This window comes from Balaenoptera acutorostrata, chromosome 1 (assembly GCF_949987535.1).
Source record: "Balaenoptera acutorostrata chromosome 1, mBalAcu1.1, whole genome shotgun sequence".
Classification (NCBI taxonomy): Eukaryota; Metazoa; Chordata; class Mammalia; order Artiodactyla; family Balaenopteridae; genus Balaenoptera; species Balaenoptera acutorostrata.
The window spans coordinates 145,838,813-145,852,127 of NC_080064.1; the positions used below are offsets into that span (position 1 = coordinate 145,838,813).

General features: G+C 51.8%; 2 protein-coding genes and 1 pseudogene across 4 annotated transcripts in view; 1 reads left to right on the forward strand and 2 right to left on the reverse strand.

The window, feature by feature from the left end:
• Positions 1 to 555: 555 nt before the first annotated feature.
• On the reverse strand, positions 556 to 2,977 carry LOC130704587 (uncharacterized). The gene is made up of 4 exons (XM_057526204.1): positions 2,972 to 2,977; positions 2,222 to 2,283; positions 1,222 to 2,091; positions 556 to 734 (listed from the first exon to the last, which is right to left on the reverse strand). The coding sequence occupies exons 1-4, from the start codon at positions 2,975 to 2,977 to the stop codon at positions 719 to 721; spliced, it is 954 nt and encodes a 317-aa protein (XP_057382187.1). The 3' UTR covers positions 556 to 718.
• Positions 1,543 to 13,315, forward strand: part of LOC103016092 (calpain-2 catalytic subunit) — a 44,542-nt gene continuing 32,769 nt past the window's right edge. For all 3 annotated transcript variants that reach the window (XM_057549677.1, XM_057549685.1, XM_057549675.1), the window contains exons 1-2: positions 1,543 to 1,916; positions 6,538 to 6,607. In XM_057549677.1, the coding sequence (XP_057405660.1) occupies positions 1,680 to 1,916; positions 6,538 to 6,607 (307 nt within the window). In that variant the 5' untranslated portion in view covers positions 1,543 to 1,679. The remainder of the gene's footprint in view (positions 1,917 to 6,537; positions 6,608 to 13,315) is intronic.
• LOC130708573 (poly(A) polymerase alpha-like) lies at positions 10,316 to 11,192 on the reverse strand (annotated as a pseudogene).

The window sequence follows — 13,315 nt, forward strand, 5'->3', positions numbered from 1 at the left end:
GCTAAAGACAAATGAGGATGTTGGTGGTAGGGGTTTGGGACTTCAAAGGGGAAGAAGACAATTGACTTGGAGATGGAAAAGCAAATATTTGGTAAATAGATGTTTGCTGGGCCAGGTGGAGGCAATGGGACACAGAGAGGAATCTGGTCTCTAGGCCCTGCAGTTTTCCCCACCACACTGAGCCCATATTCTTTGCACATATCTCTGGTGATGGCTCTCTTCTGGAAACAGGCCCTTTATCTAAATTCTTTAGGCAGTTACCGGTAAGGTCAAAGCTTCTTCCTGAGTCTTTTGGGCCTTGACTGTTTTCAGCTCAAAATAATCCGCATGCCAGAGAGATATGTTGGGGTGGCAAATTTTGCTCCCCTACGTAGGAAACAATTTTTTAGTTTAAGTATGCCCCCGTGCAATATTTGGGATATACTTATACTAAAAATCATTAGTGTTTACCTGAAAATCAAATTTAACTGGGTGTGTTACCAAACACAAGTTCATGTGCCCGACACACAGTGAGCCCAAACAAACCGAAACATCAGAGTTTGGAGCAGAGAAAGGTTTATTGCAGGGCTATGCAAGAAGGCTGTCTCGTGCTTAAAATACCCCGAACTTCTCCAAGTTCAGCAAAGCACTTTTAAAGGCAAGATGAGGGAGGGGCGTGGTTAGTTGTTGCAAACTTCTTGGTGTTGGAATCCTTCCTTCTTGTAGCTGTTCATGTTGGTCAGGTCAAGATGTTCCTGTAAACCTCCAATGAAACAAAAGTTATTCTCTGTTCTGCAACTTTGTATCTCTATATGAATGTACTCTTAAAGGTCAGAGCCCTGAGAATAGGCTATCCTGTATATTTCAGGCTGTAGATAACATTCTTTTACAAAAGGTTCAGAGCCAGCATGACTAAACACAGGCAACAAAACAGATCTAATATGGAGTCAGATTTGTTCTTCCCTATTACAGGTGGATGTATTTTTATTTGCCAAATCTGGCCACCCTATCTGTGATCATATAGCTAACCAGTAGCAGTGTGTAGCATCACGATTGTAACACGCCTCTGGTGACTTAGAATCCCTGTTCTGCCTCTAATTAGTTGGGCGACATTGGATGATGTCATTGAACCTCTCTGATGCTCAGTTTTCCCATCTGTCAAATGGGGACTATAGCGGAGGGACACCTTCCCACAGAGTTAATTTAGTCCCCTGGAGCTCTCTCCCCGACCTTCTGACTCACAGGGTGTGTTCTGGAGAGTCAGGACAGCCCCAGCCTCGGGTTTCACCCAGCCTTCCTCCCCAACAAGTGGGAAGTCGTCTATCGGGGTTGAGTTTGAGCCCCCACTTTTCCACCAGGACGCCCAGGTGCGCGGCGCGGGCCGGCTCGGCCATCCCAGGCGCCGGCCGCAGGTGGCAGCACCGGCCCCGTGGGCCGCCGCCGCCGTCCTCCCGCCGGCGCTGTGCAGGCCGGCGGCCGGCAGGGTCCAGGGCCCGGCGCCGAGCTGGCCGGGAGCGGCCAGGCCACGCCCCGAGGCGCGGAGGGCGCTGCCCTGCCGGGTGAATCATCGCCCGCGGCGGCCGCTCGCAGTCCCGCTGCCGCGCGCCGAACCCTGACCGCGCCCCTGCGGAGCGCCGCGCCGAGCAGCCGCTGAGACCCACGCTCGCTCGCTGGGCGGCAGCGCGGGCACCGGGCCGACCATGGCGGGCATCGCATTCAAGCTGGCGAAGGACCGGGAGGCGGCCGAGGGGCTGGGCTCGCACGAGAGGGCCTTCAAGTACCTCAGCCAGGACTACGCGGCGCTGCGGGACGAGTGGCTGGAGGCCGGGGCGCTCTTCCAGGACCCGTCCTTCCCGGCCCTCCCATCTTCCCTGGGCTTCAAGGAGTTGGGACCCTACTCCAGCAAGACCCGGGGCATCGAGTGGAAGCGGCCCACGGTAGGCAGCGCGCCCGCGGCGGGATGCGGGGCGGGCGGGGCGCGGAAACCGGAGGCGCAGCGACCGGGCCTCGCGGCAGCCGAGAACCAGGCCCAGCGCGCGGGGAGCCCGGGGAGCGCGCAGAGCCGAGCCCCGCAGCCGGGAGCCCCGTCCCCGCGCTGCCCAGCCGGGGACTCTGCAGGCGCGGGGTCGGGGGAAGCTCCGCGGTCGCCCGTGTCCCCTCTGCCACCCACGGCGCCCGCAGGACGGGCCGAAGTGCACGCTGCCCGTAAATCCCACTAGCAGGCCCGCCAGCAAAAACTCACAAAAACTCGGTTGATATAGGGGGACCTGGACAAAACTTCTTGGACTCCGGTGGGGAGAGAGTCTGCGGAGAAGGGAGGCGGGGTGCCGAGGTGGGGTGTGGGGTGAGTGGGACACTATCTAACCGGGAAAAGTCAGTCTCTAACTCGGTTAGGCTGCTTCAGGAAGGGAGAAAGTCCACGCCTGGCCTGGTCCTTTGTGACTAAGGATTGTCTCGTGCAGCGATGGTTAGATTTATCCAGTCGGGGTTTCCTGTTTGTTTTTCCAAAGGGGGCCGACCTCCCCGTAACATTTACCCTGGTGATTATCAAAAGCACAGGGGAGATGCATTCAGGAGCCAGTTCCTCCTCCTCACCCACCCTCCCAGAATCCTCACCCCGGCGTCTCAGGGGCCCCTCGGTGTTCCCTTATCCTGCCCCCCTGGGTCTCTCCCCTCCTTGCCCTGGCAGGCCTTGGAACAGTTTCCTTCCTGATCCATTTGTCCATCCTGTTTCCCCTGGAACCCCTCCTGGCCCCATGTCCTGTGGGACACCTCACCGATCTTCCCCCGCCAAACCTCAAGGAGGCTTCCTGGGAAATATAGCCTCTAGATTCCTGTTAGGGAAATAAACATTCCTGCCCTGCTCCCACTCCTCTGAGCCCCTCACCCCCACCCGCTAGTCACCTTCTGTTACCCCAAACCCAGCCCGTAAGCAGCAAGTTCAGTAGGAAGTGTCCTTGGCCTGGAGCACTTGAGTTCACTTCTTGCTAACCTGCATGAGCCGTTTAACCTCCCTGCCTCCACTTCTTCATCTAAAAGAAGAGGTGATGCCTAAATAGTTTCCTCTCCCCACTGGCTCACCAGGCCCAGCACCTTTTAGTTTCTCAAGGGCACCCAGCTCTTTCCTGCCTCACCTGCCAGGGATGCTCTTTCCTGGTTTTCTGGAGTCTGGCTCACTTACTCTTTGGGACTTAGTTAGATGTCACCTCCCCAAAGAGATCTTTCCTGACCATTCTTAGCAGCCCCCTTCTCATCTTGGTATTCTTTATCACTGAACCCTGCTAATTTCCTTCATAGCATTTTCACAACTTATAAATATAATTACAGATATTTGTTTGTCCTTCCTAGTGAACTGCAGGGACCATGTGTGTATTGTGCACCAGTCTATGCCCAGTGCATTCAGAGTATGCATTCATTCGTTCATTCATTCATTTAACAATACTTATTGAGTGCCTGTAATATGTCAGGCAGTGTCTTAAATGCTTGGGATACATCTGTGAACAAAGACTGTGACCATTTGTGGAATGAGTGAATGAATGAATGCAGGACTGTAATGAGCCTCAAAGAGAATTACAGCTGTGAAAGTGGTAAACGAGAAGGTATTCGCCTTACATTTGTATAGCACTTTACAGTTTAGAAAGTGAATTTACATACTTCTTTGCTTATTCTTTCATTCACTCAATAAGCGTATATTGAACACCTGCTGTATGCCAGGCACAGTGCATATGGTTTCTGCCTCTGAAGGCTTTAGGGGCTAGTGAGGGGACACGGACAGGTCACCCAACAGTTGGAAATGCCTGTAGGACTTCCAGATGGGAAAATAGAGATCCGAGGCCATTTTAGGGCCCCAGATTAGGGCGGGACAGGGTGTGCACTGCACAACCAAGGGGGAGGGTAGCTGTTATTGTCCCATTCAGCAGTTGAAGAAATTGAGGCTGGGGAAGGTTAACTATTCGCTCATACAGGTGTCTGGGGTGGAGCCAGGACTGTGTCCAGCCTGTGGGTGTCAATAGCCACAGCTCACAGCCGCCCTCTCTGCCTTCTCAAACACAGCTGTGGTTCGGGTCAGGCAAGGCAAACAGACACGTGTCCACTGGATCTACACAGAAGCAAGTCATTGGTAACTGTAACAGAGCAATTGCAATGGCATAGAATTGCAATGGGGTAGAAGCCGGATGGCTGTAGACCCCGAAGTAAGGAACCAGAAATGAAGAGCGTGCCCAGCTAATTCCAGAAGGGTGCCTGTGAAAGGAGAGGAGGAAAAGTGTCAGGGAGAGTGGGACCTGGGGCTTGACAGGCTGGTTTTCAGATGAGAGCAATTGGAATGTGTTACATGTCAAGTCCCAGAGAGAAAAGCAGGGGGGAGACGGTGAAACAGAGCCACAAGGAAGTGAGAGTAAGGTTGCAGGAGCGAGGCAGGGGAGCAGGCCAGCCCTGGAGCGGGGGCTGCTCCTCAGAGGGGGCTTCCCGGCACTGGCCACAGAGGGCTTGGGGCTGGGAAGGAGGCTGAAGAGCACGTGGCTGAAGTCACTGTGGGCTGGCGCAGAGGCACAGCGAGGAAAAAGCCGACACCATCCGAGGGTGACCCCAGTCAGGTGGGAGCGAGGGCAGGTGTGTGAGTCCCCACCTTACCCTGAAACATCTAAGGCCTCTGAGTGGTTTCTGATTTGTTTACACTCAGCTGGCTGAACTCAGCCTCAAACCTGCATCTCCTGCCTCAAGTTCAGTGATTATGATCAACTCCTCCAGTAATAATTAATAGTAGGTGACTTTTATAGAGCGCTTATCAAGGCACGTGTACGTAGTCATCTCATTTACCCCTCAGAACAACCTGATGTGGTAGGTTCACTTGTCAGCACCATCCCCATTATTACAGATGAGGAAACTGAGGCTTAAGGAGGTGAAGTAACTTGCCAGGGTCATAGAACCCATTTAAGAAGTGACAGAGCCAGAATTCAAACCCAGGTTGTCTGACTCCAAAGCCCAAGCCCTCAACCCCTTTCCTGGGACTGTTAAGTTCCGTATTTAATTCCGTGCCCTGTATGTTGTGTACAAGTTTCAATTTCCTGAAGCATCTCTAAGGGCCACTCTAAACTTTGCCTTCTTTGGAGAGGGTGCCAAAGGTGTGAGGAAGCTTCTCAAACATAATGGAAAAATCCTTCTGGGGTAAGTGCCTGGCACACTGAGGATTATCAGTATGACTTTTGGGCTCCCAGCACCAAACCCAGTCTCTTCCATCAGCAGGATAAGTGTTTGGCTGGCAGGCCTTGGGCAAAGCTGGCTTCATGTGCCTCAGCAGAAAAGCATTCTCACTGTCCCTGTCATTCCCCCAAACAGACCGACCTGAACAGGGAAGGGACAGTGCAGAGGCATAAAAGGAGCGTGTTCTGCGGCGGATTCCAAAAGAGCCTCTACAGCCTAAGCTGGGGTGGCCAGGGGCTAGATCCAGGCCTCGCCCGAGAAGAGCTTCTGCTTGGCAGGGAGGGGGGTGGAGGGATGCGTGCAGGGGGCTGGGCGCTATGGGGTGGAGCTCTTACGAACCAAGGGGTCCAGGCCGAGGGAAGCCCAGATTTATGCCCTGACTTCCTCTGTGGTTTTGGGGTGGGGCTCTTCAGAATCAGGAAGCACACTCAGAGAGGGCTGCAGAAGGGCCAGCACTGTTCAAGGCTGGCTTCCAGCAGGCGACTGGTGGGACAGCCCTTGAAGACTTGTTAGTAATCCATTAGGGGCAGGGCAGGAGGGAAAGACTATATGGTTTACACTGGTGAGTTCAAATCCCAGTGCCATCTACAGCTTACGAGCAGTGTATCTTGGGACATGTGGCTTTATCTCTTAGCCTGTTTCCCCACCTGTGAAATGGGGTCGGTGTCCATCTGTGTTCCCGAGAGGGCTGCCTGAGATAAAGTACCACACACAGTATTGACACACAGCAGGCTCATGGTATGTGGACCCCCAAGTATCATGGCCTATGGACGAATCCAGAAGGCTAGATACCGTCCCCTGCCCTCAAGAAGCGTGTGAGTGTTAGGAAGACAGACTGGTACCCAGCACCACCACACAGCACACAACTAGCTGCTAAATTGCAGAGTGCACATAACTCTGGGATTCGGGATCAAAAGGATGGGTGAGGGCCGGACTGTGAAGGAGGGCTTCGTGGAGTTGGTGGCAGTGGGTCTTGAGATACAGTAAGATGTGGAAAAGGAGAGAAGCGGGTGGGAGAGGGAGGAATTCGATGCAGGAACAGAGAAGAGGGACCGGCATAGTGGGCAGGGCAGCTCCAGAGCGTGGACCGTCTCAAGGCCCCCAGAGGAGGCTGGACTTGGCGCTGCCCCGGCCCTAGGAAGTAGCGTGATGAAGTGGGCTCTAGGCAGTGTGGAGCGTTGGGGTCCAGTGGAGCAGTCGGGGTCCCACGGCAGTCTAACTGTAACTGCATAGCTTTCCCTAGAGGGGAGGGGAAGGGGCGGAGGGGGTCCGATGCACCTTCTGGGAACCGAGGTGTCCTGACTACAGAAGCACACGTCAGGTGGGTTGACAGCACTTTGTGGGTCTCGTTTCCAGGAGATCTGCGATGATCCCCAATTTATTACTGGAGGAGCCACTCGCACAGACATCTGCCAAGGAGCCCTGGGTAAGTGATGGCATCTCAAACAGGCTACGGGGGCTTGTCAGAAAGGCTGTGGATAGAAGGGGTGAGGGCTGACCTATGGCTCCGCTCCCTTGCCAGAGAGTTTGGCAATTTCCAGTTCTAGAAGCTTCCTGGAATGTCTTGTCCCCTGAGGACCCCGTGCTGCGGCAGACAAATGCACAGATGTGCAGTGAGGCCTCCTGTGTCCCCTGCACTGGGCTAGTTGTTGAAGTTACAAAGACACTCCCACTAGAAGACGGAGGAGCTCCTGGATCTCAGGCACCCTTGGTGTCTGTATGTCCCGGGGCCAGTGTTGCTAGTGGCCCACGGAACAGTCAGGCTCTGGGCTGAGGGCCAGCTGGGAGGACTAGCCCAGGCCCGGTTGCAGCACTGAGACGTCAGCTCTCTGGGGTTCAGGGATGGGATGGTGACTCAGTGTGTGGAGGAGGAGGAAACCCTAACACTCACTGCTGGGAGGAAGTTAACGCACCAGGGCATTCTCAGTGTTTGCAGGCCGAGCTCACCATGGTATCACAACAGTGAACGTGGTGCTTATTGTCACAGAGGCAATTGAAATGTTCATTTAAGTAAGTTTAACTGGAGTAGCTGAATCGTGAGGGTCTGAAACTTTGCTCTGTGTCGCTGAGCTCTGATTTTCTGGACATAGTGCCTGCTGAGATTGAAACCTGCTCCAGCTTTGGCATGAAAGCCCCCAAGTTTTCTTTAATTTATTTTATTGAAGTAAAGTTGATTTACAATGTTGTGTTAATTTCTGCTGTACAGCAAAGTGATTCAGTTATACATATATCCTTTTTCATATTCTTTTCCATTATGGTTTATCATAAGATATTGAATATAGTTCCCTGTGCTATACAGTAGGACCCTGTTGTTTATTGCTATACAGAACCCGAGGTTTCTGCAAAGAAGTCTTAACGATGGGGCCTGGGACCACTATTTAAGATTCTCATAGAATCCACGCTCATTTTTTTTACTCATAATAGATATGGGCCTATGATCGCTGGAGCAGATTATTTGCTGCAAATAACCAAAAACTTGTTTCAAGCCGTCAGCTTCAACTTGCTTTCCAGACTAGTCTATCAGTAACAAAATTAATCATCTTGAATTGGACCTTCTTTCCTGGCCCACCCAGCAGAGGTTCTGTCCTGGGAGTGACTTGTTTGAGGTCATCCAACAGCTGAAGTGAGGGCCTGGAATGCAAATGCAGACAGTCTGTGTGTTTAACCCCTGAGCTAGGCTCCCCAGAAGGGGTATGGAAAGTTTTCAGTCTCTGAGGGATGTCAGGGCGTTTGTGTGAATCGTTAGGACAGGCACACTGGGAGCCCCTTGTGAAATGGGTCTCAGAGAGCATGTCCCAGGGCTGGGCGTGCAAACACCGCTCTCTGAGCTCAGCCTCTGTGGGCAAATTCCTGAGATGCCAGAGCACATTCTTGCCCACAGAAAACATACCTCCCATTTCCCACCTTCTCTCCCCCACAAAAGAGAGATGCCCAGGGGGCCTAGGGCACCTAGGTGGGTGCTCCAGGAAAATCCATTGGTGAGAGAAAATGGAAGTTAACAGGGCTAGAAGTTGATGGAGACTTTGACCAACCATGGGGGCTTTAGGAAACCTGGAAACAAAAATGCCAACTGTCATACCTGGGCTAAATTCCACATCTAGACTAAACATCTACTTTAAAGTTTAATGACATCTTAAGGGCCAAATTGCAAGATTTAAGTCCTGGTTAAATACTGTCAGGCCATTTGGAGAGGAGACCCGCAAAGCTTACATTCCTGGGGTAAAAATCCCCATGATATGCACCAAATCAAATAGAAACAAGATTAAGTGTAAGTCCTTTAAAACATTTCTCAGTAATCATGTCTGTAATTTCTAAGGTTTTTTTTTTTACACCACATTGGCCATTTTGTTCCCTTGGCCTTTTATTTTGGAGGATCTGGGTTTGACTGCGATCTGTGAAATGTGGTGGACTGAATTCTCGCTCTGATTCTGGCATCCGGACACAGGGTGGGCATGGGGTGGTGACTGTCACCAGGTCCCAGCAGGTTCAGAAGCATCAGGAACAGGGGGGCCGCGGCAGTGACACCTGGCCACACGACCAGAGATACGAGTCAAGGCTCAGCTCTTAGTTGGCAGACCGTGGACACGTCATCATTTGGAACCTCAGTCTCTTCTAAAAATGGGAGTGGGGGGGGGAGAGTCAACGGGGTGACTTCAGAGATCCCCTGCGATGGGGCAGTCAGCTATTCTAGAGTTGTTCCTCATGCCTGACACTGAGTGTAAATCTTGTGCTAGAGAATCAAAGCACCGCGGCCAGATTTCTTATCTCAGAGGAGGAATGATAACAGCCCCTATCACTGTATAACAGTATGCAACTCATGGAGCATTTTCATTGCATTGTCTCGTGTAATCATCCAAGTAAATATTTTCAGCCTCACTCTGCAGATAAGAAAACTGAGGCAGGTGGTGGGGAGCCCATGCAAGGCCACAAAGCTAAAAATTGCCAACGGAAAGAACCCTGATCTGATTTTCAAGCTTTCCACACTCTTCTCATTCCCATCACAAGTGGCCATGAGGCTATGTTGAGGGATTATGGAGGTAAAATTCTCAAAGCAAAATTTATTTTCCTCCCTGTACTTTCTACCCTGAGACTCACTCAGTTCACCAATGAACCTGGGCGGGGCCCATCCTGGGACTTGTACATTTCTCAGCCTCCTGCCTCACTTCACAGGGCTGCCCAGCAATGGTTAATCCACCAGCTCCCACCCACTTTCCCAGAGGGTCAGCTGGAAGCCTCACCAAAGTAATTCCAACCATGTTTGCAGAACTGCTCTGACGTGAGCCATCTGCTTTGCAGACCTTGGTTGTGCTCAGCATTGAGTCAGTGAAGAAAAATCTGCCCATCTGGAGGAAGGGCTGGAGACCAAGGCTGAGCCTCGGCCAGGCTGGCCCTACAGCTAAATATGGCTCTGGAGTTGCTGCTCTCAGCCTCTTCTTACAGGTGATGGCCATGGAGTGGCCCCAGGAGCCCAGGAGATCCCAGAGCTGAGCTCCTCCTACCTTTGGTTTTCACTGGGCCACTGCTGGGCTTTAACCACTGCCCCCTCATAGCCCCCTATGGGCCCCACAGCCTTCAGAGCTCTCAGAGGAAGGTAGCTGCCCTGGCCAGGTGCCCCCATTGGCCCTCGGCTTCCTGGGGGAAGTCTCGAGGCTGCCAACGCTGTCAGAGCTGTTGAAACCGCACAGCCCCGTGTCTTTGTAACCTGGCCTCTCAGAGGTGGATCACCCTGCCTCTACCCCTAAAGGTCACGTGGGCCCCCAAACACTGGGAGATGTTTGGCTACAGGGTGCCCCTCCCCACAGCCCTGCTCAGCAGAGAGTGGGGAAGGGCAGGGCCAGTGGGAAAAGCGTGCAGGAAGGAGGTTTCCAGTTCCTGCTTCCTCCCCTGCTTACTAGCCTGGGTGACTTTGGGCAGGTGACCCAAGCTCTCTGAGCCTCAGTTTCCTCTTCTATAAAATGGGAATAATGATAATACTCCTTCCCCAGGGCTGTGATGAAAAATGCGATTAATATAGGCAAACACGTTGGCAAATTGTAGAATCCTGAACAAATTCAACCTCTCCCTATTTTCCCATTTTTAAATACTGTAAATAACTTTTTAAATGATTCTTAAATTATAATTTTTTTCAGTGTCTACAACCAATTTTATTTTAATATAATCTAAACACATACCCTTTAGAAAATACCAAGAAAAATTTATGTACAAGAGTTGATGCTATTGCATTTGGATAAAGCTGGCAAGTTCTTGCTACTAGCATAGCCCAGGAAACACCACCGAGGAAACCTAATATATTGGAATAGGTGTTGTGGTGTTTGGCCCACAGTTTGATAGCTCTCAGGGTTAACCTGAGAAGTTGTCAATGTTTGGTACTAGATGTACAGTTTCATCGGTTACCCTGCAACCATTAAGACTTCTTACGCATCTTATATATAAATTTTTAAGCAGACTGTCATCTCTTAAGCCCAAGTCTCCTGGAATAGTCTGCAGTGCTAATCCTGCAAACAAAATATCAATCTCTATCCCATCAAAACACAGTTTGATAACTGGTACAAATGCTTCTTCAACAGCTCTTAAATCTTTTACTTCTTCCTGTAATTTCAACTTATGATAGAATGAGGTGAAAAAATCACTTCGATCAACATGTCTTGATGTGCAGCACACAACGCATCAATATCGGCACCTTTTGTATGTACTCCTAATCTCTAAGATCCAAATGTAAAAATTTTTCCACCACCATTTTCAATTACAGATTGTGGAAGATTCTCGCTTTCACTGATTTCTGGTATCCACTCTTTTACCAGGTTATTTAATTTTCCCCAAATTAAAATCCTGCGCTGCAGTTCCTCTTCCTCTTCAAAAACGCCAAAGGGCTTCAGAGTCTCAATTAGTTTCTGTGTACGTAGGCAGTCAGTCTTCTTGGGGGCTGCTAAGCTAATGGGAGAGGTAATGCCATAGTGCTTCTGTGGCGGCTGTGTTTGCTGTGATCCCTGCGTTGTAACTGGAAACCGCATGGTCCTGCGCGGGCACTGCCCAGTAACCCGCCCCCCGCTGCCGCCCTGGGCATGACCCACTGAGACGGGGGTGAGGGGTGCCTGCCTCAGCCGTGGGTCCAACCCCCTTAAATTATAATTTTTAAAAGCCATTTTAATAGGTGCCTTTTAAACATTTTAATAGACTTTGTTAGCACAGTTTTAGGTTTACAGAAAAATTGAGATGATAGTACAGAGAATTCCATACACACCAGCCCAGTTCCCCCTACTGGTAACTTCTTACATTATTAAGTGTGGGACATTTGCTACAGTTAATGAACCAGTATTGATACATTATCATTAACTAAAGTCCATACTTTAGCTTTCTTTAGTTTTTACTTAAGGTCCTTTTTCTGTCCCAGGATCCCATCCAGGACACCACATTACATTTAGTTGTCATGTCTCCTAAGGCTCTTCTTGGCTGTGACAGTTTCTCAGCCTGTTTTGGATGACCTTGTCACTTTTCAGGAGTACTGGTCCGGGATTTTGTAGGATGCCCCTCTATTGGAATTTGTAGGTGCCTTTTTAAAAAAGAGTGCTTGTAGTTAAAAAAAAAAAAAAAAAAAAAAAAAAGAACTAGAAAATAGGTGTTGACTGGTTTGGTGGGGAAAATAAATATATTTTTTCCTTTTTCTTAAAACAATGTCTTCACCGCCAGCCCCAGCACCGCCCTCACCGCCCTCGACCCCATTGGCTTCTCCCAGCTCCTGGGGCAGATGTGTGCGGTCCGTGAGTCCTCCTGTCCTCTCCCCGGTGGCTCTTCTGGTTATAAATGCTTTTTCTTTTTTTTCTTTTTTTTTAAACAGATGATTCCTTTTTTTTTTTAATTTATTTTATTTATTTATGGCTGTGTTGGGTCATATCCTCCTAGCTCTATCCAGGGGGTCTTTCCCTTCTGGTTCTGGGATCACCTGGAGGCCCCACGGGGCTATGGGTGCCTGTGGAGCTGTGCCTGGGATCTGGGAAGGCCAGCCAAGGCGCTCCTCCCCCTCTAACCTCCGTGGTGGGTCAGCACATCAGCCCAGCCGCAGCCTTACTTGGGACCCGTCAGCACCCAGGCTGACAGCACCCAGTTCTCACCCAACGGGCCAGCGCTCCCGGTGGGCAGGCACCCTGCAGCGGGCTTGTGCACCTCCTCCTAGCTCAGTGCTGGCAGAGAGAGCCCCAGGACAACGTGGAGTGGACTTGTAGAGGGGGTTGTGCAGGAAGGGTGATCCCTAGGGCCTGGGCTGGAGGAACGAACCCGGCCAAAGGGGACTGACAGGGCAGCCGAGAGCCAGCATCTGAGGAACCCCGAGAGGGTGGAGTTGGTGCAGGGGCCTCCTGGTGCCAGGAGGCAGAAAGGTGCACGGGAAGGTGAGAGAACGCGGTGTGAAGCAAGATGAGGAACCAGTGAGGGCAGTTCTTTAAGGGAACGGGCGGGAACACAGCCTCCAGCGAGACACGCCTTTTATAGGGATCCAGAGGTCTCCACTGGGGAGGGCAGGGAAACTCTGCGCCCACCTAAGTCCAAGTTCTAGGGGCAGGTCTGGCGTGAGGTCCTGGACCGCCCCCGCCCCGGCCTCGGCTGGTTTCCTTTCTCTCGTGCTTTTTATTTGCTCCACCCCTAGCCCCGCTCCAGACTCCCAGAAGCCTACCTCTCCCTTTTCCCCACTAACCTGCTTTCAGTCATTTTCACGTTAGGGCATGTAAATGCACGGGTCCCTTTCCCTCAGTACTTGGCGTTCGAGGTCCCACCTCAGTGCAGGGTGAGGACTGTTCTGTCCCGGGAGTTTCGTCTGCACGTGGTGCAGATGTGCAGAGGAAGGGGGCAGCGGGCTCCTGTAGGGAGGGGCGCCCAGGTGGGCTTCTAGGATAGGCAGCAGGGCAGAAGATCCCCCAGCCTCCCTCCCCAGCCTCACAGGCCTGTACTGGCTGAGTGTCTCCCAGGACAGAAAGGAGGGGCAGAAGCTTAGCTGGGTGTGGGGGGAGCCCGGATGTGGGAGCGGTCAGCCTGTCGAGCCTGCGGGCAGGCCTTCGGGGTGGTTCAGGAACCTCTGGGCAGGGCCCTGTCTGCTGCCTCAGTGATGGACGGGGCCAGCAGCCACCTGCTGAAAGGAAATGTC

Excerpts from the sequence above, each read along its gene's own strand:
- LOC130704587 (XM_057526204.1), bottom strand. Across the intron at positions 2,092-2,221 it reads CCTATATCAACCGAGTTTTT|AGTCCCCGGCTGGGCAGCGC; the intron begins GTGAGTTTTTGC and ends CCGCGCCTGCAG.